Source organism: Musa acuminata, chromosome BXJ1-10, assembly GCF_036884655.1.
Source record: "Musa acuminata AAA Group cultivar baxijiao chromosome BXJ1-10, Cavendish_Baxijiao_AAA, whole genome shotgun sequence".
Taxonomy (NCBI): Eukaryota; Viridiplantae; Streptophyta; class Magnoliopsida; order Zingiberales; family Musaceae; genus Musa; species Musa acuminata.
This window is the reverse complement of record NC_088336.1, coordinates 19,846,990-19,874,105: the sequence shown is the minus strand read 5'-3', so window position 1 is coordinate 19,874,105 and position 27,116 is coordinate 19,846,990. Positions and strand designations below refer to the sequence as shown.

Below are 27,116 nucleotides of genomic sequence, written 5' to 3'. Positions count from 1 at the left end.
TAGTCAAGGCTGGTCAAAATTAATCCAGATTGGACCAAATCAGGTCGCGTCACTGCCGGTCGGACTTGAATTCGCTATCTCAAGCCGTACTCGTCCAAGGAGCTTATGGTTCGCATAGATGGATCCGTCCCGATGATGTTGGCATGAGCTGTGAGCAGGCGACGAGATCAGTCAAAACGAAATGAACCGATGGCGAAGAGATACGCGTTGGCCGTCGCAATCGTGACCCTCGTCCTGCCTCCGCCCCCCCCCACCCACCCCCTCCCCAAAAAACCGCCGTCTCCTCTCCGATCCCCGGCCGACTTGTGGCGAGCAAGCGGCGAAGCGCAGATCCGATCGGATCGAGAGTCATCGGTCTACTTGGGGATTTCCTCGGATCGCGGGTGTTGGGTTGGTTGAGGGATTAGAAGATCTCTCGATTTCTATTTTGGAGACGGAGATTGAAGGGTCACAAGGAAGATAAAAAGGGGATCGGGTTATTATTGTTGGTGTTGGTGTTGTTTAGATCGAGAAAGATGATAACGAGATCGAACCTCGCGGAGCAGCTGAGGGAATACCAGATGCGATCCAAGCACGAGTGGGCCACCGCCTCCTTCTTCTCCTCCACCTCCCCCCATGCCTCCTCACGGTAATTTTTAGCGGTTTATTGCCATATTATTTCCTGAATTCTTCTGCTCTAGTCGTGTTTGGTTATCTAGATTGTCTTCTGTTTACGAAGTATGACTTTGATGCGGTATTTTGAATCGAGATGTTGGGTTTCCTCGAAATCGGCACATGATAGCCTAGAAGATTATCCTCGGCAAATTGTAAGTTTCTTAGGACCAACACAGGTACCGCTCGGCCAATAAGACTTTTAGAATCCGTAATTGGCACAATGCTAGGTTGCACTTGTACCATAACATTCTACCTGAGAATAAGTCATGAACGGAAACTTCTTTTTAGACCCATTAAGGACTTAATTATGATGTTTAGTTTGTGATGATAGGTAAAACCAGATCAGACCCACCTTTATGGTGATGCATAGCAACATGAATTGCTTGAGGAGGCTTAAGAAGCAAAGCATGACAAGTTCCCTTTGGTGAGGGTCTTACATAGTTGAGGAGATCCGAGTGTGAAGGTGAAAGTTCAACAACACTAACATTCATCAAATTAGTCCTATCTTTCATTTAAACATAATTTGATTTTCTTTCTTGACAAGCCCCTTGAAGTCAGGCTTTTTAGCAAACCAAAAATTATAGGAGAATTGAATCAGGATTGTGTGGTTGATAGAGGAGCCAAAATTAGCAATTGTTAGTGGAAGATTAGTCGTATTTGTTTTGCTATTAGACAATTTTTTTAGTTTCTTTTTTAAAGCTTGAAGTCCTAGAACTATTTGATTCAGTGAAGTTTGGATTCCATCATGGCCATTGAAAAATTATCCTGCCCATTTAAGAAACTTATTTTGTTTTTGACTATCATAGAGTTTTATATTGAAAAAATCTAAGTTTAAGAATCCATGAAGTCTTAAACTTAGATTTTGTGGAAGGTATTTTTTGAAATTGTTTATTTGTTAGAAATTGGGGCAAACGAGAATGGCGAACCACTAGTGATGTCTTTTTCATGACGGATTGCACAAGTAAACTCTTTTCATTTTTTCAGTGTCTTTTCTTACCCTTCTCATCTTTAATACTGCTTGTAACTTTCCTATTTCTGTGGAGAGAGAAGTGAGGGGTAGACCTATGTTTTTCATTCTATGATACAGTGGATGCTGCTTCTTGTTCATGCAGCACAGCAAATGACATGAGCAGTATGCTATGCCTATGTGATCAATTATATATAGTGATGACTCTAGGTTACATACCGATGCAAATCTAATACTACCCCTCAAACATATATATGGCATCTATGTGGCACAATTAGTATGATGCAGTCAATGTACTAGGCCTTTAAAACACAAAAGACCCTTCAACATTTAAAACACAAAACATCCTCTTGAGCAATAGAGTCCAAATACTAGGCTAAAGGTAACCTTTTACACCAGCTTACAACAAATTCTTCATTTCATAGGCTTTTGATTCAAATTCTCATTTTCCTGGTAGTCACCTTGGTACTCATCCTTCTTTAACTAACACTCTCCTGATTAGTATAATACCAACTTAAATATCCTTTGAATTCCAACAGACATGATGATATTGTAATGTTTTAGAAGTATAATTCTACGATTCTCAAAATGCTATAGTTGTTGAAAACTTGCAATACAAATGAAGATGTTTTAAATAACTCATATTAACATATCTTGTTTTTTTCTTCATCAGGTTGTCCTAGTTTCTCATATATTGAATGTGGGAGGACAGATGTGTTGATTTATAGGGCTAGATAAGCTACTATCATCAGTTTGAGTTCTAGTATTTTGGTTGATGTTCCAGACTGAGTCGTGATTATAATTTGTATTGAAATTAACTTAGTTCTATACAGTGAGATGCACCAAATAGTAAAGGACTACTTGTTGATAAGCTAGAGGCATATCATAACATGAAACTACCTCTAAGTTGGGCCTCACATATTGTCTATTATGGGTTGATTCTAGGATACATGAGAAAGTCCAACCTTTGAGATCCCATGTTGGAAGTTAAGGGTGGATGTGTTGCTTTATAGGGCTTGATGTGTTGGAAGTTAAGGATGGTTTATAGGGTGGATGTGTTGGTTTTGAGTGTGTTGGACCATGTGGTTATAAGCTTATCAAACTAATGGGTCAATCTTCTCATCAGGTTTACCAAAGCAGACTTAGTATTACACTTTGTAAAGGGGATCAAGTAGGAAAGGATTTAACGTAAACAACTTCAAGGGTGCTAAGGCTTAAGAAATCAAAGATAAAGTGGGTGAAGAAAAAGACAAATAGAGGGGAGGATGGGGTAAAACACATTCAATTTGCGGAAAAAAATATTTCAACAATGAAAATACAATGCATAATTGTCTTAAGAAGAGAGAAAGACACTGATGCTACCCTTCTCAAATAACTTTAGTTAAATATGAGGTTGAACCTTATGTTTCCACCTGTTGACAACTATAATAGCATCAGGTTATTAGTATTGTATGGTTTCGGTGGATTATGGATGAGGAGAAAATATAGAACAGCAAGGCCTCATTCCACACACATTTGTAGGCAAAAAGGCCTCAGTCCAAACTTTTTTTCTTTTAGGGTTAATCATTCTGTGTAATCTTCAATTAAACACAAATTTTGATTTTTTTTCTTTATTTTTCATTGGCTCCATTTATTTTCTCCTTGAGCAATTTATGAGACTAAAATAGAAATGTAGAAGATGAGCTATGTGACAACAACTTATGATATCTACAAAAGCCACCTCCAAAATACTAAAATTATTTTATAGAAAAGAAAGTTGACTAAAATGATAATATATTTGATTGAACCTCAAGTTCAAATTGATTACCGATCCAAAGTAATTTGGATAGAATTTCCTTTTTCTCACACCTAGTGTAGAAACCGAACTTGCTGCTTGGTATAGCTCCCTTCTTTTCCTCCTCACAAGGGTCATCACTTACACCTTTTTTGATACACCTCCTTTGCTTCCTCATCCTCCTCCCATCTTCTCTTCCCCTTTCTTCTGGTCTCAACTGTGTTGATTCATACCAAATGTTAGTTCGTCAATACATATTGGAATTGTATCACTTCAACTGTCAATCAGTACCAAACCACACCAAAAGTGGCAGAATTGATGTGTTGGTTTACAAAGTTAGATATACTAATCATCATTAACTTGAGTTTAAATATTTTAGGTTATGTGGCTCTAGGCTCATCTGGTTATCAGTTGGTTTTCCATTTGGTTGGGTTGTGATAGTTTAATTATTTGAAAATCAGAAGGTGAAGTTCACCAAAGTTGAACAAATTAATTATGTTTCCCTCTGCTTTTTGGTAAATGACTTTGGAGCTATCTCCATCAAAGTCCACTTTTCTATATTTTTGTAACTCCACTTATGAGTGTTAGTCCACTTTTGGTGCAACATACACGAGAACATTTCTTCTTTGATAGTTCGCTGTCAGTGAAAGAAGGGATTCAAGGGAGGAATTTCATTAGTTGGTACTGACTTATTCTCTTCTTATCAGATACTTAAGACTTCTTTGTTTTTTTTTATGCCCAGCCCTCCAACATTTATAATACAAGGGATAACACTCAAATCCACCCTTAGTATATTCTAACAACAGTGGAGATTCCCTAGCCTAATCACCAAGTTGTCTTCCATGTGGCATGTATTTCTTCAGCTACTTCAGCCATTTTTCTCAGTGGTAATATCTTCTTATCCATTTTGACTAATTCTATCAAATAAACCATCTTTAATCAGGTAGCTCTAAACAGATAATGCCAATTAAAATTAGAATTATGTTTTCCAATTTATAGGTGATGTTTCTTTTTACCAATGTTTATTCTCAAACATAATGATGTTAATAAGGAGTATTGATGAGGCTATGAGCCTGTGACTGTTCTAATTTCAAACAAGGTTGTCGTGTCGTTTACCAAAACCAGCTAATCATTCTCTCTCTGATCTTTGTAGCGTCAATTATTGGAGTATTGAAATGCTATAGAAATTCATAAATCAAGTTTTAACTCAGTATACACTTACATTCTTAGAGCATTTCCAATCTGATCCACTCAGTTTCCGTCGTATGGATGCAGGGTCGATGCAGTATTTGTGATATGGGAGATGTTGATGTTTGCTCTCCTTGTCTTCGCAGGTGTTGCTTTGTACTTCAGGTATATGAAGCTTGCTTTTCTTTTGATGTGTGTTACTGCAGTTGTTCTTGTGTGCATGAAAGTAACAAAGCAAATAAGACAAAACAGGAAGAGCAAACGTAAAATGCTCCTCCCCTTGTCAATGTAACACCACAGGGTTCGGTCTTGCATTGACAAACTCATTCTTGTGCAAAGGATTTTCGAATATTGCAGCCAAAGAGCTTTCATTGCTTCCTTATATCTGTGTTCAAAGAGCATTTATTTCTTTTCGGTAGTTCAGACAACAATATCTCATGCAAAGAGTTGACACACATCTGGTGTATGGTATATTTAGAAACACTGAAAATTCAGTCGAGTTTGATTATAAGTTTCTTTTAGCCAAATGCCTATATCAGCTTGGCATAATATATGGAATATGATTGTCAAAATGTATCAAAATCTTGGTAGTAATATTCAAAGAGTTTATGTAGTTTAGATATACCCAATTTGAGAAATCTTTTGGGTGTTTGTAGTAGACATTCTTGAACATAGAATGAGGATTCTCTTCTGATTTAATGTTTTCTTTCTTTCTCACTTCAAAAATGTTCAGTTTTATTTGCTTCTAATTGATGAATGAAATTGCTATTCAAACTCTGTTCTTCCTGATCATTCTCCACTCTGTGGCAAGCAAGTAGAGGGGTTGATCTGCACATCTTGTTTTGGCAATGGCAGCCTCAGTCTGATAATTTTGGAAAGGTAGAATGATGACTATATATCATTACATCACACTCTTTGATCATGCTGTTGAACACAGTACCACAAACACTAGTTATAAGCAGATTTGTTTAGTGGATTTTAGTTGCTTTCTACAGGATGGAGGAACCAAATAAGAATCAGTCAAACCCCATAAAATATTACAAGAAATAAGATTGAATAAAGGAGTGATAGATAGCTTCTATTAACCACATTCTTAATGACTTTCAGTTGTATAGGAAGGATTTCAACTTGCCATCTTATCTTGGCACCAACATAAAGCATTTAGTCTTTCCAATGTTGAAATTGCCCCTTAATTTCATTGTTGTCTCTAATTCTTGCAATGGTTCCTTGAAAAAAGGTTGTTCAAAATAATTTTACACAAGTCATATACTTGTGTAAAATTATTTTGACTTCATAGTTTACTAAAAGAACAGACAGCAGACACTGCAGTTTGCACCCTAAATTTCTCTGGCTCTTTAACTCATACCAAGTCAAAGACCAAAAGAAACATAATCAAATATGTAGCCACCCGATACCCATCCCGAGAGACAAAGGTCGAAGAACCTACATGTGATGTCAGGTTGGTTGGTTTAATGCATAGAACATAGACACAAAGGGAGGATCGATCTGATTGATGTGCCATAAATGCTTGCGGTCGAGAGAAAAAAGATGATACGTGTTCACAGCTTAGTGGTAACAGACTTGATGTGGCCGTTTCTGTTTTCGTTCGTCACCTCATACACGTGGGTTCTCGGGCGGTTCGATGAATGTCTCCATTCCATCATCCGTCGCCCCTCTGTCCGTGGGTCCTCGTGCGGTTCGATGAACCGTCGCGTCACTCAACGGAAAGAAAATAAAAAGTACGTCGGCGTAGATTAAAAATCAGGGAAAATTATTAAATAATAACACTCGAGAATAATTGATTAATTACGGGGGCTCAATATAAGGTTAATAATATACTGCTGCCACTGTTTTACTGGGTTAATATTTTTGCTTTCTTAAAAGTCAATTGGTTATTTTCTACATCCAACTTCTTAGAATAGACCAATACCCATATATTTATCATCACGAAAACATCTATGCTTGTACGAGCAAAGAAAGTAATGTTATAATGCTCAAGCACTAGTCCTCTTGCCTGCGATGCACTCCCTATCTATAGTCCTATCTCCTCTCTCTTTTTACCGATCACTCTATACACTATTTTTTTTTATAAGGTTTAATATTTTAAATTTCATATAATTGTTTTAGCATATAATAATAATATTATTATTATTATAAAGGGAACCTTATTGGCCCGCGATGCCACCACCGCTTCTGTCTCTCTCTCTAGGCACCCTTTTAAAACGCTCCTTCCATTACTCCCGCTTCGCCATCCGAGTCCCATCACTCGCCATTTTACTACTGATAAGATCACTAAAGGAACGAGAAGCCGAATCAAAGAGAAGGCGGGGGAGAAAAGCATACCTCATGGTCTTCGGATTCCGCTTCTCCTTCTCCCTGTCGAGCCTCAGCCCTGGCGCCAACCCTTGCCGCCGCCGCGACGCGCCCCACCACATGCGCTCCACCAGCCTGCCTTGCCCCGTCCTCTCCCCCCTCCTGGACGAGATCCGCTCCCTCCGCTCCTCCCCACACCGCGATGGGTTTGCCCGGATCAACCGCCTCCTCGCTGCCCTTGACGATCTCCTCCACCTTCCCCGGACCCGGGACACTCTTCGCCGCCGGCCCGCCTGGGCCGACCGCCTCTTCGACGACTTCCTCCGCCTCGCCGACGCCCACGGCTCCTTCATCTCCGACGCCATCGCCCTCAAGCAGCACCTCTCTGAGGGTCGCACCGCCATTCGCCGCGGCGACCCCGTGCGGCTCGCATCCGCTGCCCGATCCCACCGCCGGGTGGAGAAAGAGATCGCCGGGCTCGCTTCATCCATCAAGGATCTCGCCAGATCCCCTACCTTGGCACCGGGAATCGGGCCGGACTCGGAGATCGCCGGGATCATTGCAGAAGCGGTAGCGGCAACAGCGGCCACGTCGACGGAAGTTTTCCTGTCAGTGTCTGGCTGGGGTTCTTGGATGGTCTGGGCGATGAAGAGGCCGTCGAAGAAGGGCTTGGAGGAGGCGGAGATGGTGGCAATGGAGAAGCTCGAAGAGCTGATGGAGCGCATCGAGGGATTGGAGGACGGAAGCGGGACGGTGTTTAGGAGTCTGGTGAACACGCGAGTCACGCTTCTTAACATGCTCACGCCTTCTTTCTAGAACATGTCATGGTTGCACGACCAGTGACCGAGTCTGCAACTGAACCGACCCGTCCCGGTCCAAGGCCTCATATACAATCGAGCCGGGTCTAGCCTTGTATAGGACCAGACCGGGAACGGTTCATTACCAGTCTCGAGTCCATCAAAACAATAGAAATTTAAGGCTAAGTTTTCATCTGACAAACTGTATTTATAATTACGAGCTCACAAGCCTCAAGATTAGCTTTACATTCTTCAAGGTAATGAATCTAATGTGGGTTGAAGAATACAGTGATCTCTTCCTCAAAATGATAGAACATGTACTCACAGAAATATGTCTGTTTGCTTTGATTGTGCTTTAAGATCCTTCAGTTTCTTCAAGATATTCGTGAAGTAGTCTTGCAAGTACCTCTCTAGCGTCACAATGTCTTTCTGATCCACACCAAGGAGGTTATACGTCTCCGTCATCGGAACCGAGAAAACTATGTCGCTGGAGAGGACCTATAATCCCATCAAGAAAGACATTTAAAAAACATTGCCCAAGCGCAATACGGAAACATAATAAGTCAAGTGAAAAGAATTGTCAATTTGGAATGCATACGGTTAGTAGAAATTAGTTATGATCCATTACAAACATCTATGATATCTTAAATTCACGATTGTACATCAAACTACTTGTAAATAGAACCATGGGTCGATACTCGATTGTTGCGTCTTGATAAAAAGATTCTTCATATGATAAAAAATAGTTTTGCATTTAATAAAATCTATGTTAAATATAGAGAATTACCTCTGAGAATGCCAATCTGTCAGCTACATCATTGGTCCATTGGAAAAGTCGAGTCAGCTGCCGAGTGAACTTGAGGATCGAGACAGGGACAGTGGTAACATTTGCATCTTGCCCTGCGAGTCTCTCGCACAAGGTAATCACCTAGAACAATAGAATATTCTAAAACTGAGGAAAACCATAGATTGCTCCCTCTGAACATTATCTTATTAAACTCGGTTCATAATTTCAGCTACAAAAGAAAACAAGATTGAGCTTGAGCTTTGATGCTTCAACTTCTGAATAAACATGCAGACGAGAAAAGTGTTATTGATACTTGAGAGGCAAGATTACCATGAAAGGAAAACCTAATGATATCCTAGGCCAAGAGTTCTGTACTAGTACTCAGATGTCAATTTACCAAAAGTAATGTTTTCTGATCAGAACTCTGAAGTGGCTTGACAGCTGACTTAATCTTCGACATGAACCGATAGAGAAGTTGCACTGCAACTTGATGAGTCACAAGATTTATGTTCATGTGTTTGCTTTTGTCACATCCAAAAGTAACATTATCAAGTACATTAAATATATAAAAATGAAAATATTTAATGCTGAACAAAAGTTCCTCATCAAAAGCCCTGATGGAATTTCTCTGGATTCACAATTTCATAATATACAACTTTCAAGGCAGAATTCCATGTGTCCTTCCTCACACTCATAATATCATAGAAACCCCTATAAAGCATAGACACACTTCTATAGTTAACAAACTTTCATGAATACCCTTCAGAATATTATATATTAACCTCAAAAGTTAATAAATTTCATAAACGTCCTTCCAATTTGAAATTGTACGTGGCAAATGTGAAAGAATTGAATATATATATATATATATATATATATATAACTTATTAACTTCAGAGAAGTATTCATTATGCTTGCAACTTATGCAATTTCATGTATTTGAAAGGGTATGAAATCACCTCAAACTTTAAAGACCACAAACTAGTCTTCATTCAATGATCTAAACAACATTCTACCTTGAAAGTTTTACAGTGTCCATTTCTCTGTTACCCTTTTTGCCTTTTGCAATGCCCTTTGCAATACTCCAACACATTTAGAGGACACCATTGTATACCCTCGGAGGCATGCACTTGTTTTCTGCACGACCAACCAATACCCCAGTGGAGAGTCAATCCTCTGCAGGCCTGACGTATATAACTGACTTTTATGCTTTTGATTTTGGTCCCACCCCCATAAAGACATTCTTCATATAAGATAAGAACATAAAATCTCATTATAATAAATTAGTCTGATCAAATATTTATAGCTTTGTTGTTGTTGTTGTTGTTCTCTAACCAAGGTTTATTATGTCTATTACCACGTGCCATACCCCTGTCCCAAAGGTGTCAACATATGGTAAGGGTTTAAGTGTACCATGCCAAAAGAAGCTATTGGCACCCTTCATATCTATCCATGACTAAGGTGCAGACATGTGACATGGCCAAATTTTGGCTTGCGCTTGCAGGCACAACAATATGTTGATATGTCAACATACAAGCGAAATTTTGGCCTGTGGTTGCCAGCAAATAAGCATGTCAGCTACAAGGTGCAAAAATGTTATTCCAGAAAGGTCCCTGCATTCTCCCATATAGAAAAACAACAATCCTTGAATCCAACAATTAACTAAGCAAATCTCATGAAAATTCGAAACCAACCTCTTGAGTTGTCCATGCACGAGGTCCTGCAAAAGTTAGAAGTTCCTTATTTATCTTCTCATTACGCATAGCTATAAATGTCAGCCGAGATATATCCTGTAATGAGAGCAAAACTGTTATCAATACACTGCAAACAGAAGTTGAAAACTATTAAAGATCTTGGCACACCAGTAATAACTTAATTTTGCCAAAGAAGATAGACTAAATGTATCAACAAAGAACTTATATCTTACTTGGGTGTCCATGTAAGCTATTCGAGTTGGAGCATCAGTTCCCCAGACTGACTTCTCTTCTAGTATTGGAACAGCATACTGCCCGATAAGGCCCTATCACATTGAGGAATAGGTCAGTTAAAATATATAGCAACTTCAAACAAAACAAAGCAAAGAAAGACAAAATAGGCATGGCTGTGCAATAACAACAGGTTCATTGACCTTCAAAGTGGAGTTAACACATTTAAGTATCCTGAAATTTCCATAGTTTGCTATTCTCACTGGTGAGATTTAGATTTCATGGTAAGAGTATCATTTTGTCCATATGTTGATTTCCGGTTATACAATAATGTACTAGTAGCTCCTCATTTGCTATTCATATGGAACAATAAGGACAACAGTAACAAACACATGAAACTATATTGTAAAAGATGATATTTTAAAAAGGTAGGTACAATCAAGTGAAAGATTTATCTTCCGAATGTTGATACTATAACAGATGTGTAGCACTACAAAAGATATATATACTATGTCTATTTTTGTGAAGGTACACAAAAATCTTCAAGATATCAGCATAGTTTAAATCTTAATGACAGGAACTTTGATGAAAATTGATTTTTTTATATATTTAATATAACCTAAGAACAAAGAAGTCCAATTTTAAGATCCTCATCTACCAAACTAAATTTGACTTATCCAAGAAAAATGTTACTGGAGTTCTTAGTGGAGAACACACTCATAATAAAAAATGTATTTGTTAAGAAAATACCTGCATGAAGCCACATAATCGAATTATAAGGTAGTTTAAACCAGAATCCTGAAGAAATTTCTCAGTACAATGCTTGATTTCCATCAAAGGTACCTCAGGATGCTTATCACAATTGTGGATAGAATAGAATACATACTTCTGAATGCCCATGGCTTTTGCACACTGGATTAGAGCAACTTTTCCTTCCCAATCTACCTAATGAGAATGAAATAATTAGATGGGCCCAATCATATAATCATAATGTCAATTGTCTAACAAATATAAGAAGAAAGTGCAAATTTCCTGGTTATCATCTATGTCCAACAGGTCAGGTTATATACGTTACTCTGAATACACACCAATGTACATTAATGTACATTAAACTTATTGCTCTACATAAGTAAAAAAAGACATTAAACCTAGGTATAACAACAAACCAAGTGTACAAATTTAGAAATATGTGAACGGGTTATTGGATTATGCAAAACAGCATAAGCTATGCAATTGAAGTGCCTATCAGATATTATACAGTGACTTAAAGGAAATAGCGAAAGAGCAATACTATTTAAGTACAAACAGGGTTACAACAAATGGATGCCAAAAATATGGAAATGTTTCCCTTGTAAGGCAAATATTTTCCCTCGACTATCTAAATGGAGAACAAAGGATTATCGTGTGTGTGGTACAAGGCATGTCAGTAAGTTTTTGGCATAGTAAGATTCCAGGTTGGCACACTTCCATGTTGGTTGGTACAAAGCAATTGACCTAGCCATATGATGGCACTTACAGCATGGGTTGGCATAGGATACATGCCGATAACTTTGTGGAACGGTTCTTTCAAACCTAATTGACATGGAAATTCTTGCCTGTAAGGCCATTTGCAGGTTCTTAATAAGAATCCACACCTCAAACTTAAACAAGGTACTAGAAATTCAGTTACAACCATTTCTTTGTTATTTTCTATTTAAATGGCTTCCACCTATTAAAGTCCAGATAATGATAATAGTAGTTAGACATTGAAAATATAAACTTATTATAATGACTTCCAAATATATATGTAACAAAGAATAATAAAGGAAACTGGTGACCAATACCTATGATGTCAATTTGTGGTGCCAATATTCTTATAATCAGGTTCATTCTTAATGTTATAGAATAGATTCCAAGAAAAAAGATAACTATAAACAACATACTGTGCTGATAGGCTCTTCTGGGCGTCCAGTTGCACAATCAATTACTGTGTGGACACCAACAAGAGTTGCAGGTATGGTCTCTGGTTTGCTGAGATCACCCTGTTCAAACATGGTTAAGTACAGAGGTAAGCACGGACAAATATAAGTTGTATCAATAATTAGATATATCCAATGAAATTAACAAAGAAACAAAAGAATGAATATAAATTTTAACATGTGACATCAAAATGAGTGTTGTCCTGAATATAAAATCTCCTGTCCAGGTATGCCTGACTGTGAAATAGGTCATAATTAGGTCAAACATATAGCAAGAAGTCCGTCAACATGGATATTCACATCTAGAAGAAGCCAGAATGCCAGCAAAGCATCATGCATGAGTTATACAACCAAAAGTCATAGGATTTTCAAGGCATTATACATCTAACAAAAGAAAGTTAGCAGCAACAACTAGTGACCTTTTATAAAACCTTGCAACAGTCATTTGTGAAAAGCTTGTCGAGGTCTTACATTGACAACTGTAGCACCCCAATCCCGCAGGAAGTCTGCCGGAGCTGGTCGAGGTCTTACAAGACATCTAACATCATAGCCTTCATCTAATGCCCTTCTAACAACCTGGCGTCCCAGAGTTCCAGTAGCCCCAACCACCAGTATGCTCGTTGGTCTAACAGGAGTTCCCTGTGACAGGCTTGTTGCAACAGCTGTCTGAGCATTACATTTAACCAGCAGTGGTGCAAAACATCTGCCTGAATTAATTAAATGAACAAGAAAAGGATGAAAATAATATCAGAAAAAGAAAAATATGCATTTAAGAAAGATGAATGTAAAAGTAAAAAATATATATATTACACCACAAATTTCACATATTGACATGCAAAGTAAGCTTAAGCATTATCCTGCCAGTCTAAATTTACATATAAAGCATTAAAAAAAATATCCACCAAGTTTAGTACCATAAACTTGGACACAAGCTTTATTCAAGAAGTTTGCTAAACCAATTAATTAGATTGAGTGCAGACTGAAGAAGAATGCCTGGAAAACAGAAATATATTGTTGATATTTATATTTCATTCTTATACACATTCATTATGTTGGAAGTTGCAACTTTACCAATCGAACAAAGATGCAGCTCAATGATGTAACTTGTCCTACATTAGCTCCTGCATTAGTTGGTTTTAAGTTTTAAGTTTTAACTTTTAACTACTGTGTTCTTAACCACGAGCACAAAATTCGGTTGCCAAGGACAAACCCTAGTTTCTGTTGCACCTTTCACACTACTTCCATTCTCTCATTGTTCTTTCACCAGTCGGTCTCTAGTGATTGTCATGTCCACTTGATATATTTCTCTAATCTTTTCATAAAGAAAACCTTCATCCTTCCTTTTCAGACTTCAGTATCAACATATACTTTCATAAAGCCATCTAAGATGGTTTGACATATTTTACAATGCGAAACAAGTCAGTTGAGATTAAATCTGTAATGGGAAAATCATATGACTAGGTTAAAAACACAAAGGAAAGAGAAAACAGATCCCATGGGAGGTGGTAGGCTCAAATAATTCACAAAGAAGAAATATAATAAAAGAGAAAAGAATAGACACGCAAACTAAAAATTCTTCACTCTCACCATTTCACCAATATAAGCATTCATTCCCTGAATCAGTAGTACTCTGAATCTGTGACACAACTTTGTCTCATACTCAAACTTCACTCCTCAACTCTACTTATCAAATCAAAAGTAGTGTTCACATCTTGATCAACTTCTAACTAATAAAATTCAAACTCCAACAGTGCATACATACCTAATTAAAGTATAATTTGATCTCCAACAAAATCTCCCACGATTTTCAATGGGACTCCCGTCCTACAAAGCTATGCTTCATAGCATTATATAAAAAGCATTTACATCGAGGCAAACATACTTCAATCGGTGAATGGAAACAGACGATAGCCGGAAATTTTCATCGTTCCCTCGGGATATTTAGCAACCCAAACGATGATAGATACGTTACAGAGGAGAAGGGTTTCGGTATCTTGCCCGGAGATGTAGAAACAGAGATGAGATCTAGCTGCGCTGGCGCTACGGCGCGGCGCCAGGAGAGGGAAGCCTGCCCGGAGCACTGCGGGGGGCGGAGATGGTGCCGGTGGTGATGGAGAGACGTAGAGGCGAGCTGTGGAGGGAGAGAGCCGAGCCTCGATGCCATCGGAGATCTCGCCTCGCGTCTGTTTCGTTGTTCTTCCACCTCTTCGTCAATCTAATGTGATGGATCGAGGGGAAGGACGATTCTGCTCTCCGCTCTCCTTTGTCGCACTCAACTTTGAAGAGGCGGGGAGGGGATACTGGGATGTGGATGTTGGGATGTGGGAGAGGGAAGCAGCTGTTGATCTCAATCCTGCCACGTGGACGCCAACTGCATCATATACTTGTCCATCTTTTTGCCATTCTAATTTTTAATAGAGCATATCTGTATATCTAAATAATTACATACAAAATACTTATGAATCACTATACGTATTTAAATGAATTATAAAATTTAAAATATCTAAAATATCCAACAACACAATATTATTTTTTATTTTATTATTTAATGTGCACATAAGAGGGTGACAACATATTCAAACTCCTCTGTCATTAGGATAATTTCTTACAATAAATATTACATTAATTTGTATGCAGTTTATGTAGTGGATGGAAATAGAGTTATCCAGAGGACGTGCCTACCATTGGTTATAAGGATCATATTCATTCATTCCCACATGAATAGGAAAACCAAAGTCTCATTAGTCCCACATTCAAAATGGATAATAACTATGATTGACTTATATAGACCTGATGAGTATAATAATTATGATAATTCTTACTTAATTAAATTTTTATGCGAAATATAACTGTCCACTAATAATTATTAGTATCATAATCAAGGACATGGACCTGTGTGGGGTCGCGAGCGATATGCCAGCAGATCTTGCCACGTTGTTGTCGTGCCCCAATTCGCTGCAGTGGTGGTACGAATGATTCGAAAACAAAATTTAAATAGAACCTTTTATTCTCCTGCTCTCTTCGTTGCTTTCCATTTTCTCTTCTCGACTCCGTCGGCCCGCTCGCTCGCCGAGTCCGATGGCGAAGAGCCCGCAGACACAGAATCTGCCGGTCGACGTGGCCCATCTCGTAGACCAGCTCGAGCGCCATTGCCTCGCTCCGGACGGATCCCATGTCTCCAAAGCCGCCTTCTCCGATCTCCAACTCGTAATCCCTCATCCAAATTCATATGGAGAGAACAAAAGATTCGCTTTCGCAGCATCGTTTTTTTACCTCTCAATTATCCCTTTATTTGGTGCATTTTATCGATCTGGTGGCAGGCGAGGGAGGAGATGTCGCGAGAGCGGATGCGGTACTTGGAAGCCATGGTTAGGTTTCTCGTGAAACTTGGAGTTTAGGGTTTCTTGGTTCATTTACCGTGAATTGGGCTTGTGCAGGCGGTTTACTGCGAGGCGATTGCGGTAGTTGAAGAGTATCAGCAGGCGGTTTCTGCAGCAAATATCGGAGGGGTTAAAGACATTCCCGTTTTACAACCTCAGCTCGGGCTGAATTGCTCCCCTCTGGTTTGATCTCGGAACTTGTTGTACGATTGGGTATTAGACATATTAGACATTACTTCTGGCTTGCATTCTTAGGGAAGGTTAGTTCTTGATGCATGTATATGAGTGACCTTGTTATTCTTGCATGATTAGTATATTACATTTTCCATGTCTTGAGGAGGGCTGCTATCAATACAAACAAACAGTTGGAGATTTGAATGGGCAATTTAAATTGGATATATACTTTTCAATCATTGGTATTTTGCTTGCTTTTTTTATGTTTCCACTTTTGAGCTTGCCATTTGATGAGATGGCAATGAAAGGGGTGGTAGTCATTCTTCACATTGTTGAATCATTTCAGTGGAGGTAGGTTGGCTTTTCAAATAACTAACTGGTTAACTGTGGCATTGTTCTGTACATAAAATGTAGACCGAGGTTTTGATTGATGGACTTTATTGTCGAGATGCAAGTGAGATAAAAAATTGAGTCCATATCAAAAGCTTAGACTGGATTTATGATCAGATTTTTTGTGTCAACTCTGTTAATTATGGAATTATGATTTTCTTAAGGCTCTAATACATGCAATTTATGAACGATATACTTGATCAAGGCTTATAAATTATAAACTATCAAGTAATCAGAGAATATTCATCTCAAAAGCGAATGTTCCAGCTCTGATGCAGCTTGAGACCAATCACTATACAATATAAGATGGATGTGTAAGTTCTGAAAGTTATCTTTTTTGTTCAGCTACTAACTTGCTACTTTTGTGAATCATCCTACTCCTCTTGGCTTGGGTTGTTAGAATTGAATAATGGATTGCTGATGTGTCTCAATTTTGTATATTATTTCCAGCAAAATGCAATTGTTGTATCAAATTGAAAAGAACATTATTAGAGCATTCAAGATACTCTATGTCAAAGTTAGATTGCTCTGCATGTAAATTAATGCGTTATTGTTCTGTTAAAAGAAAGAATTTAATTCATCCCAGTGAATTCAGGTTTGTGAGTCCCTTGAGCATTGGTTAGCAGTCGCAGAGGCTTCTCAAAGATTAAGACTTCCTCTTCTATCTAAAGATGGTGAAATTCATGAGGAGGAGATAGAGAAACTGAGTATGATCTCAAGAAGTTCTATTGACAGCACTAGTACGAGTGTAACTCCGAGCACAAACTCAAATTCAACATACTATAACAACAGTTATACAAATAGCAGCAGCGGTATCTTGGGTTTCACTGGTCCACCGAGTAGTTCCGATATTGTTGAACCAGGAGTTGGTGGAGTACCAAATCGTTTTCTTGGAGTAACACCAGGTTTTCTATGGCAAGTCCAACAACAGCATCCTGTCATGGCCATGGTATGTTCATGCTTGAAATTGATGGTTTCAAATTTTCAATATTGAAGCATGTCTATAGGTTGTGTTTCTTCTCATGATTCTGCAAAATTCATATTAGCAGAATGTTTTTTCATACCTCATCTGATATCTCTTGAATGTGGCTGTGTTTTTAGGATCCGTCAGAATACCAGAGATCCCTTGTTTGGGAAATTGAATCTCGCTTAAAAGCTAAATGTGAAATATTAGCTGATATGTTTGCGATGGATGACAATGGTAAGTCAGATTCTGAGTGCATCTTCGAGTTTGTGTATTGCACGCTTATGTAATAACTCTACTATGGGCATGCACATACCTTTTCGGCAGACTCCTCTTCCATAACTCAAATTTCAAGTGCTCGGCTTCCAGAAAGGTGATTCTTTTATCTGTATGATGGTTCTTATTTGTCTTTAACTTCTACATGTTTTGCACATAGTGCTTTGTTTGAATATTTTTGAAATGTTGCTTTCACATCTTTGAATTGATCCTTATAATACTGATGGAAAAAAGTATTGGATGATGATAACAATGAAATATCATGGTGATGGTTATACCCTTCACCGATCCAATGATCTTTGGTTCTGAACTTTTGAACCATGATACTCACCTTTAAATGACAGTGTTGGCTTGGTTGTTTTACACCTTTACTGTACTTTTCTTTTAGGAGTAATGACACTTGTGATGGAAGATAGATAAAGTTCCTAAAAGGTCTGTGGAAATAAAATTAATTTATTAAACAATTTTGAAGGGTCAGGATTCAGGAAAAGGGTAGTTCCATAAGTGCTTTTAATGGTGAGGTCATCCGGATATATGGAAATCATGTTGTGGTTTAACAATATTAATGTTATTAAGGCATCATAGTTTTGGTTGTCTATTTTTCTATAGGCATACAAATGACTTGTACAGTCAACAAAAAACTGCAATATTAAAATACAAAGGAGATGAAGCAGGAACACAGGTTGTGCCTCAGAAATGGAACAGATTGGAGGAAGTCCATCTTCATGTAAAGGTTCCACTTGTCTTGACTGGACTTAAGTTGGGAGAGCTCCAAAGCCAGTCATGGGGAGGTGAAGCAAAGTCTTGAATGAAATTCTTGCAGTGTTTCAGTTTTCTTGACCAAGCCAGAACAATGTCTAGTTACTTTAGCATATTTAGAAGACAGAAACAATTTTAAAAAAAATTGTGACATGATCTGTACAAATTAATAATCAAATATGGCTTTATCAAACAATTCCAACCAAGGTTTTAATATCAATCTTTTACTGATTTTGGTAACCTATCAGAATGTCACTGGTATGTAAACCAGAAGGTTTATCAAACTATACTATTGGTATCATGAACAAAATTAAAAATGAACAGTACATGTACCAGTATTGAGCTATACTTCTTGATACCTGTACTTGGCTGGACCAGTGATTACCACTTGGTACATATTGGTCTGACTAGTTTCCCTTTCACAACTTCATTAGTGGGACTTTTCCAGTATCTTGACTTTCGGACAATAAAACAAGGAGTCAAGGGACCTTGAGTTTGAGTTTTATAAAGTTGAAGTGACTTTTAATTTGATGAACTGAAGTTGAAGTTGAATTCTGCGTCTGGTAGGAAAAGAAAAAACCCTTCTAATGAAATGGGCCTCTCATGTTGCTGCCGTGAGAGTGTGATTCTATGGTCTGAGCCTAATTATGAGTCTATCGTAGCTACAATTTTAATGCATGATAAATGCTCTGATGTCAAAGAATCACAGTAGATACTTGTAGTGACTTTGGTTTATATTTTCTTTTAAAGCTATCTAACTTTGTCTCAGGGTAAAATTAATAATTGAGGAGGTTGAGAAGGAAGAAGCTGTGTTGCTAGAGGATCTGTATTCAATGGATAGGAAGTTTGCAGAGCATTACAATGTATGTAATAAATTTCATTTTTTATGCCTTTTTCTTTCTCTTTTTCATGTTGTATTTCTACTGATGGATTATTTGAGATTGGCATGCATGATTTCTAAACATCATTACATGCAAAGGTTTTGGAGCAGATACTGGGGGTTCTTATTAAGTTTGTCAAGGATCTGAAGCTGCAACATCAGCATCAATATGTAAGCCTACTCATGTGCTTCCTGAGATTATCATACAGTCGAATCATATTTCTTCAATGGAAGTATTTGCTAGTTCTCTTCTCCAAGACATTGGTGTTATCATATTAATTTCTTTTATGAAACAGGATGAGTTAAGGAAAACTTGGCTATGTAAGAGGTGTCAGACAATGAATGCCAAACTTAGGTCTGTCTATGCAGTTTTTATTATCCGTTCCTTCTTTTAAGATACCCCAAAATGTTTCCTACTTATTTGCATCTTGTGAACATTCAAACATATTATTTGAAGTACTGATCAGACCTATACGTACTAATTAACATATACATACTGAACATTCAATTATTCAAACACGTATCTGTTATTTTTTTTCCTAATTTCAAAGGACAAGAGAGAATCATATGTTTAATGACATGACCATGGACTTAACTAAACCACATCTGAACTATTTCCATGATGTGTAGCAGCCTTCAATGGATGCTAAAACTAAACAGCTATAGCTCATAATGAAGTTAGCAAGTATTTAACAGACTGGGCTTAGGAGAACCTTGTTGTGCAGCAATGCTGATTATTTGTCTTTTTCAGTCTGTAAGAAGGTATTGTTCCAAAATATATAAGGCTCTTTTGGGGTAGAAATCTCTATCTTGTGTTTTACTATATAAGATCTTGCAACTGGGACAACCTATCGGTTTTCTGGAATTAGGTAGCTTAGGGAGATGGAAGAATACCTTGCTATGCTGAAGGGTGAAGTGTTTTTCTCAAAGTGTGCATATAACTTAACATGCCAACCGGGAGAAAACATCACCAGGTACATTTTTAGAACAGCTGTGGATAAAATTACAAAACAAACCATAAGACACTAATAATGAGATTTGCTGCACGTGTAACCCGTGTTAAAATGTATGCATATAATGTTACCAACTGTTGGTTTTTGGGTGTAAAATATAATATATGAAGTTAAATTATTCTATTGTGGAAAAAAGAGTAAACTTCCAAAATGCAGGAGAAATATAAAAGCTGCAGATGAATTTCGACTTTCTTATGAAAATGCAATTCTCATGAATCCTAACGTCTTTTATCACATAATATGAGAACCACTTTTCCAGCAGTTATCAAAATCATACTTGGTGTTTCGTCACTTAGTATGGGGGTTTTATTTATTTATTTGGCATGATTACCTACACTATTCCTTTTTGTATCATTAGATTTTGACCTTCTATAGTCTTGTATCCTTAGATTTCATCTCATGCGCATCGTGTATAAATCCCAAGTGTTTTTATTGACAACCTATTATCTACTTGCTAATTTTGACTGATACGCTAAACATAAGAATTATTACTGGGATACAACTCTATAGCCTTTCTTTGTTGCTTATCACCTCAGAATATTATAACATGCCAATATTTAATAGTTGTCAATATTAGAGTTCATGTGTTCTTATATATAAAATGGCAAAATCAACTCTAGTAGCATAGTTCTTTTCTATTCTTTTCTAATTTAAAGATTTCCATTTGGTTTTCTATATCTTCCACTTTTAATCTCAGTGTCCTTGAACATCTTCTCTTGCGTGACACTTACACCAAGGACTCTGTTCCAGCCCTCCGTAAGATAAGGTAATTGAAAAACACTTGTTCCATGCTTTGGTTGCAATGGCTTAACATTTACCTAATGAACTACCTCATCCTGCAGGAATTATCTAATAGAAGCGACAGAAGAAGCATCCATTGCTTACAACAAAGCAGTATGTTGCTCTCAGTCTATTAGAAAGTTTTCATTATTTTTTTGGTGCAAAAATTGAAGGAGAACCTTTTATTATATGTTGAAAATTAACATGTTGATTTGCTGGCAAAATACTTAATGTGAATTGTCATACTTTTTCTCTTGTTACTTGACAATTGTTCATATTTTGATTCCTGGTAACTAGAAACAAGACAAATTTAAACATCAATAGGCAGTAAATGGTGAACTAGTCAAAAGATACAATTGCAGCTGTCATAATGAAAGTTCTAGAATCACTTGGAAGAATAGTTGGACCCAACGAGCTACCAGATTATTTTATTCATCTAGGAATTAAAGGTATAGTTTGTCTGTCCAACATGCTTCTTTTACATGGTGCCAGATCCATGATTGTAATGATCCTTGCCAAATTTTGATTCCCATGTTGAGTGATCCACATATCTTTTTTCTGCAAGAGAGACATGGAATCAACGATCCACATGCTGAGGATATAGGATTTTGTGTGTGACAGCCTTTTGTTTGAGTTATCGTAACATGCATGGTTGTAATAACTAATGAAGTATCAAAGAATGTTTGTTCTCATTAAGCCAATTATAAAATAATATATCACTCAACCTTTTCTATTGGTTCCTTTCATCATGTACTATTTCTATGGAATAATGATGACTACCTATGGTTGATTTGTACTTGTTTAGATTTTGTCTGTTGATATTAAGAGTGCAACCAAAGTCATGATTATATATCTTCAATCTCATTATGTTGCTTGTTGTTCAAGCATCTCTTTTACAATTTTCTTTCACTATTATGTTACCACATCTATGTTGAAGTGGATGCATATTCATATTTCTGTCAGGTCACCCGTCTACGCGAGTATCAAGGTGTTGATCCCCATTTTGATACAATTGCTAGACAATATCATGACATTGTAAAGGTACATGTTTAGTTTATTCTCTTTAAGTCTGATTGCTGCTAAATAACTTTAGTGGTAACTACAATTATTCTGATGCAGAAACTGGAAGGCATGCAATGGACGATTCATCAAGTTGAAATGGACTTAAAGCGCTCACTTGATCACTCATCCTCTTAATCTTTCTACACTCCTAGCAAGATTCCAGTAAACCTTATTTCTTTGGTCTTATACACATCTTCATCTTGATATTCAATCTTTCTCATTTATTGTTAATCATTTTTTTTCCCATTTGTTCTGGAAAGGTATTTTGTAGTGCATACATTTTCCCTTACTGAACTCTGTTCAACAATATCAATATCTTTTGTCTTACTTGCTAAAAATACTAATGACAGTGTTGTTACTAATCTTTGGAACTATTCATTCTAATTGATATGTATCCTAATCTGTATCTATCCTAAATTGGACTAATGTTGATATCTGTCCAAAATTTAATTTGTGTCCTTATGCATTAATATCTATATCTGATACGAATATGATGCATATCTAGATCATATTCATATCTGTTATAAAAAGATACAATCTTCAAATTTAGTATTTATCTACTATCTATGTTCGTGTTAGCATCCTCTGGTTAAAAGTGTATATGGATTTGGTTTTTCCATTATTAATCTGTTTTCACATATATATTTGGTCACTTGAATTCTGGTGGATTTTTCTATGCAACTGTACTCTTTTATCGTTGTCTTGTGCTGCTTGAGCTACTGTTTTTTTTATTTACCTTTTTACTATTTGTGCTACTGGTAAGTTGATTTATACACCAATAAATTCTGTCCCTTACATCAGGAATTGTAAATTCGGAACATGGAAGTAATAGACACATTGTCTGAACTTTTATGATTGAGTTGTTTCTTTTTACAGGACTTCATCAACCAAGGTAATTGCTACCACAAATTCTAACCAAAGGGAGAGACCTCAGAAGACTGGTGATGTTGAGGGGAATTGTGAAGAATCTAATGCTGGAGCTTGTAACAGTTTGCACTGTTCATCTGTTCACCTTATCCTATTAGCGGATTTACTACCGGTAACCTACAGCAGCAGCTTAGCATCATTGAGGTAGACTGTTGATCCATGTTTATAAGAGGCTTGCTGAAATCTGCCTCACAAACTAAGAGACATGCCTGAGTTGTCATTTTTTCCTCCTGGTGTGTTGTGGAAAGGTGTTGATTAGTTTGTTACTGTTGTGTATTCTGTGATTTATCTGTTTGTGACTCAGGAGATGTTAAATCATTAAGGTTGTTACTGTTGCATGAATCTTATTTGTATACTTAATTAATTTTATCTAAAAAAATCATTAAGGTCTGTTTTATCTAGTAAAAATCTTGACTCTTACTAGTAAGATGATAGGGTAGAATTCCTCTCTCCACTCTGTGACAAAGTTCCTAATATCTATCTTATAAATTCATGTATAATATATTTGTTCTTGTGCAAAGTAATTTTTGTTCATTCTAGACCATGGGAAACATAAGCTAATTAGTTTAGTCTGTAAGCCTAACTTTGGAGAGGGGAAGTACATGTGAGAGGGGCAAAAATGTATAAGAGTTAAGCATGGTATTTATATTTTAAAATAATTAATGTTGGGATACAAGAAAAGATGAAGAAAGATTTTAAAAAATAATTAATATTTTTATGTATTTTGTTAGGATTTATGATTTTGTTATTATTCTTTAAAGGTGTGATTAATGTAAGTCTAAAAGAAAAACAGTTAAATGGGCTGGGCCCGTCCTCTTTCAAGCCCGTTCAATAGGCCCATCAGAGTTTTGCTTTAGGGTTTAAGATGGCAGAGCGCGTTCGTTCTTGCCACCGATCTCGAGAAGAGGGAGAGCGAAGAGCAAGCAGTGGACGAGAAGACAAAGCAGGAGAGAGCGAGCCAGAGAGAACAAGCGGAGGGAAGGATGAGCCGGAGCCTAGGGATCCCGGTGAAGTTGCTGCACGAGGCGGCGGGGCACGTGGTGACGGTGGAGCTCAAGAGCGGCGAGCTCTACCGTGGCTCCATGATCGAGTGCGAGGACAACTGGAACTGCCAGCTCGAGAACATCACTTACACCGCCAAGGTCCTCCTCCTCTTCGTTTATCGCTCGGATGAAGTCTTAGGGTTTGGTCTACCGCCGTCGTTTGGCGCTAAGATTAAGATGCACCCCTCCAATTAAACTGTTGCTTGTGGCCATCACTTTAGGGTTATTTTTGTTCTTATCTAGTTTGATTTCTTCTTCACAGGACGGGAAGGTGTCGCAACTGGAGCATGTTTTCATCAGAGGCAGCAAAGTAAGGTAGAACGATGGTCCAAGATTGTCCGTTGTATGCTGTGTTTCCATTGCTTGCAGGTTCCTTGGGATCAACAAACTTTTGATTGTTATTACAGGTTTATGGTCATCCCTGACATGCTGAAAAATGCGCCAATGTTCAAGCGCTTGGATGCGAGAATTCGAGTAATATATACCTTGTTTTGATCTTGCTGCATAACAGCAAGCTGTTGTTCTACTTTTTCTTTCTACGTTTCTAAATTGAAAATGGCTTCGTGAAGGGCAAGGGATCAGCTCTTGGAGTTGGCCGGGGCCGTGCTGTCGCTATGCGTGCTAGGGTGAGTATGCAATGAAGTGGTCTTCTTTTCATATTGTACAACAGTTTGTATATCTTGTGCTCTTTTAGTCCATGTATTCCTGGAGCGAGTTAGTTTATTCATTCTGCTGGATGAATTTTAGTTTTTACTGCCAAGATCTTTGCTCATTTTTCTTGTGCATTTAATGTCGTTCTGATAATTTATTCATAATTTACTACATCTAAAAAATTGTGGATTCCCTTGATTAAACTGATTGACCTGTGCTTTTATTCATGATTCAAAATCTGTTTCAGTTGTTTTTATATTGATTTATGTACATTTCCAATTGATTTTAACTTAATTGTATTCCAAGTTGGTTGTTTCTTTTTTGGAGTTTAGTATGAATCAAGGTCAAATAAGTGTTGAATCTTTTTACATCTTGATGTGTAACATGAGGATATACTTAAATTGGTGGGTTAGAAGTTCTATTAAGTTAAAAGTTTTATGAATCTTGAATCTATTATTCAACAAGTTGGGGATGCTGATAGGATATTATTCAGAGAGCAAAAAAAAAAAAAGTAGGATTAAAACAACTGAAGTTTTGTGTCATCATAGGATATATTTTAGATTAAAAGAAAATTTATACAAGATAGTTGTTAGATCAGTGATGCAGTACAGGTTTGAGTGTTTGATAGTCAAGAATATATGTGTGTGTGTGTGTGTGTGTGTGTGTGTGTGTGTGATAGTTGTTAGATTAGTGATGCAGTACAGGTTTGAATATATATATATATATATATATATATATATATATATATATATATATATATATATATATATATATATATATATATATATATATATATATATATATATATATATATATATATATATATATATATATGTATGTGTGTGTGTGTGTGTGTGTGTGTGTGTGTGTGTGTGTGTGTGTGTTGTTTAAGAGAAAGATGTTGAATCATTTAATACAGCATCACGATGTGCTAAGAAAAACCTACAAATGCAGTAGTTTCTAATAGCTGTTCGAGGATGGATAGAGTTTGATGTAAGAAGACCTTATTATAAACTATAAATAAAGATCTAAATACTCTTAACTTAGTTGAAGATAAATATTTACTGATCTCAATGACGACAAAAGACCCAAGCAACTGGCTTCAAATAGTTGGTATTTTATGACTTTGTTGCTGTTATTGTATCTATAACCTGGAGTTGGAGTTGAAATTAGTTGGGACATTCCTTGAGTATGGTCCCATGTCCAATCTCATGATTGTTGCTCCTGATGGTTAGGGTCCTGCTGGATAGTATGAGGTGCTTACTTTTAACTGAATAGCAACTGAAGCATGGACATGCTTTTATCATATTAATGAGCGATATTCTCTTTTCTTGATCTTCTTCTCCCTCCTATTTTGCCTTCTCTCTCTATATATATGTTACTCTAATGTAGTTTCTCCTTTGACTTGTTGTCATCAGCCCTGCTATGTTTATATTATTTATTTCCCTTCTCTCCTTTGTGTTTGCTACCTGCTGATATTTTCCTTGGGCTTACTGCTAATTTTGATTCAGTATTCTTTGGTGCCACCATATTTCTCTTCATTGTTTTTTCCTGGAGCTTACTCTACCATGACCTCTGTTCCTCATCCTTTTTCCGCTGCGACTACCTTGCTTTCCACCAACTTCTCATCCTTCTCTTCTAGTTCCTGTTGCATTGCTGCTGGTTTTTAGTATCACTGCCCTTGATATCTTTAGTATTTCTTCTTATTCCTGTTGCGTAGGGTGTCAAGTTTTGCTTCCCCGTCAACTGCTTGATGAAATCATTACCAAGTATTTAACATTTTGGTGTTTTTCTGTTTCAGGCACAAGCTGCTGGCCGTGGTGGTGCTCCCACTGGTAGGGGTGTTGTGCCTCCCATAAGAAGGTAATTACCTTTGGTCACTTCTTGCTCTGGTGTAGAAATTGCTAGATGAGAGACCATATATGCGAAAATTCCTAAATGTTTCTAAGGTCCTTATGTTCATCCTGGCATGTAATGACCTATCACTTATTTACTGGAACTCAGTGTTATTGCAAGTTTCTTTCAGGATTTGGTGACATTGTGGCATGTAATGGCCTATCATTTCTGCCCTTTTTTGTTGAATCAACCATCTTAAATTTTAATGGTAATGGAATTCTGAAAGATCTATGGACAATTAACAGCATCCTAAGCATTTTAGCTTGAGTGCAAACATGAAACTCCATATTACCAGTTGAGTAGCGGGTATTATGCAGTGACTTTGATCATGAAGTTTATTCCACATTAGCCATGAACATGTTGTCCATCAAAGCCTGCCTCTTCACCACCGAGAGATGGCAAAGTTGCTTGAGAGAATCATGTGTTGAACTGATCGAATATTTTTGTGTTCTTTTTCCTCTTGGTTTTTTCCATGTGCTTACATAGATACACATACAAAATGTGCACGTGCACACACATTACCTTCTAGTTTTTGCATACAAGATTAGTGGAATCTAA

The 27,116-nt window shown here is 37.2% G+C and overlaps 5 protein-coding genes across 6 annotated transcripts; 4 read left to right on the top strand and 1 right to left on the bottom strand.

Moving 5' to 3' along the window:
* Positions 1–137: 137 nt before the first annotated feature.
* On the top strand, positions 138–4,965 carry LOC104000480 (uncharacterized). Its single transcript, XM_009422548.3, has 2 exons — positions 138–628; positions 4,671–4,965. Exons 1-2 carry the CDS (start codon positions 516–518, stop codon positions 4,873–4,875), a joined length of 318 nt encoding a protein of 105 aa, XP_009420823.2. The 5' UTR covers positions 138–515; the 3' UTR covers positions 4,876–4,965.
* A 1,796-nt stretch (positions 4,966–6,761) lies between these two features.
* On the top strand, positions 6,762–7,712 carry LOC104000576 (uncharacterized). Its single transcript, XM_009422656.3, has one exon. The coding sequence runs from the start codon at positions 6,762–6,764 to the stop codon at positions 7,710–7,712; it is 951 nt and encodes a 316-aa protein (XP_009420931.2).
* A 156-nt stretch (positions 7,713–7,868) lies between these two features.
* LOC104000481 (protein HIGH CHLOROPHYLL FLUORESCENCE PHENOTYPE 244, chloroplastic) lies at positions 7,869–14,671 on the bottom strand. The gene is made up of 8 exons (XM_009422549.3): positions 14,362–14,671; positions 12,835–13,070; positions 12,328–12,426; positions 11,156–11,350; positions 10,408–10,500; positions 10,175–10,270; positions 8,481–8,621; positions 7,869–8,191 (listed from the first exon to the last, which is right to left on the bottom strand). The coding sequence occupies exons 1-8, from the start codon at positions 14,525–14,527 to the stop codon at positions 8,015–8,017; spliced, it is 1,203 nt and encodes a 400-aa protein (XP_009420824.2). The 5' UTR covers positions 14,528–14,671; the 3' UTR covers positions 7,869–8,014.
* A 721-nt stretch (positions 14,672–15,392) lies between these two features.
* LOC135595378 (AUGMIN subunit 4-like) lies at positions 15,393–23,332 on the top strand. Of its 2 annotated transcripts, none has more exons than XM_065086216.1 (14): positions 15,393–15,570; positions 15,684–15,731; positions 15,801–15,926; positions 16,903–17,256; positions 17,409–17,508; positions 17,599–17,644; positions 19,076–19,169; positions 19,286–19,357; positions 19,483–19,541; positions 20,897–20,965; positions 21,042–21,093; positions 21,943–22,020; positions 22,099–22,203; positions 22,918–23,332. In XM_065086216.1, the coding sequence occupies exons 1-13, from the start codon at positions 15,442–15,444 to the stop codon at positions 22,174–22,176; spliced, it is 1,305 nt and encodes a 434-aa protein (XP_064942288.1). In that variant the 5' UTR covers positions 15,393–15,441; the 3' UTR covers positions 22,177–22,203; positions 22,918–23,332. The 2 variants fall into 2 exon arrangements, with proteins under 2 accessions (XP_064942288.1, XP_064942289.1); XM_065086217.1 differs by having other exon boundaries at positions 22,099–22,221; positions 22,918–23,055.
* Positions 23,333–23,850: 518 nt separating this feature from the next.
* LOC104000483 (small nuclear ribonucleoprotein SmD3b) lies at positions 23,851–26,687 on the top strand. Its single transcript, XM_065086215.1, has 5 exons — positions 23,851–24,110; positions 24,274–24,326; positions 24,419–24,485; positions 24,581–24,637; positions 26,464–26,687. The coding sequence occupies exons 1-5, from the start codon at positions 23,952–23,954 to the stop codon at positions 26,527–26,529; spliced, it is 402 nt and encodes a 133-aa protein (XP_064942287.1). The 5' UTR covers positions 23,851–23,951; the 3' UTR covers positions 26,530–26,687.
* Positions 26,688–27,116: the final 429 nt, after the last annotated feature.

Coding starts and splice junctions, on each gene's coding strand:
- LOC104000483 (XM_065086215.1), top strand. CDS start 23,952: ATGAGCCGGAGCCTAGGGATCCCGGTGAAGTTGCTGCACGAGGCGGCG. Junction 24,111..24,273: donor ACATCACTTACACCGCCAAG/GTCCTCCTCCTC, acceptor TCTTCTTCACAG/GACGGGAAGGTGTCGCAACT. Junction 24,638..26,463: donor CTGTCGCTATGCGTGCTAGG/GTGAGTATGCAA, acceptor TTTCTGTTTCAG/GCACAAGCTGCTGGCCGTGG.
- LOC135595378 (XM_065086216.1), top strand. CDS start 15,442: ATGGCGAAGAGCCCGCAGACACAGAATCTGCCGGTCGACGTGGCCCAT. Junction 17,509..17,598: donor GTTTGCGATGGATGACAATG/GTAAGTCAGATT, acceptor CCTTTTCGGCAG/ACTCCTCTTCCATAACTCAA. Junction 21,094..21,942: donor CCATTGCTTACAACAAAGCA/GTATGTTGCTCT, acceptor TATTTCTGTCAG/GTCACCCGTCTACGCGAGTA.
- LOC104000481 (XM_009422549.3), bottom strand. CDS start 14,527: ATGGCATCGAGGCTCGGCTCTCTCCCTCCACAGCTCGCCTCTACGTCT. Junction 10,501..11,155: donor GATTATGTGGCTTCATGCAG/GTATTTTCTTAA, acceptor TCAATGTGATAG/GGCCTTATCGGGCAGTATGC. Junction 10,271..10,407: donor TAGCTTACATGGACACCCAA/GTAAGATATAAG, acceptor CTCTCATTACAG/GATATATCTCGGCTGACATT.
- LOC104000480 (XM_009422548.3), top strand. CDS start 516: ATGATAACGAGATCGAACCTCGCGGAGCAGCTGAGGGAATACCAGATG. Junction 629..4,670: donor TCCCCCCATGCCTCCTCACG/GTAATTTTTAGC, acceptor GTATGGATGCAG/GGTCGATGCAGTATTTGTGA.
- LOC104000576 (XM_009422656.3), top strand. CDS start 6,762: ATGCCACCACCGCTTCTGTCTCTCTCTCTAGGCACCCTTTTAAAACGC.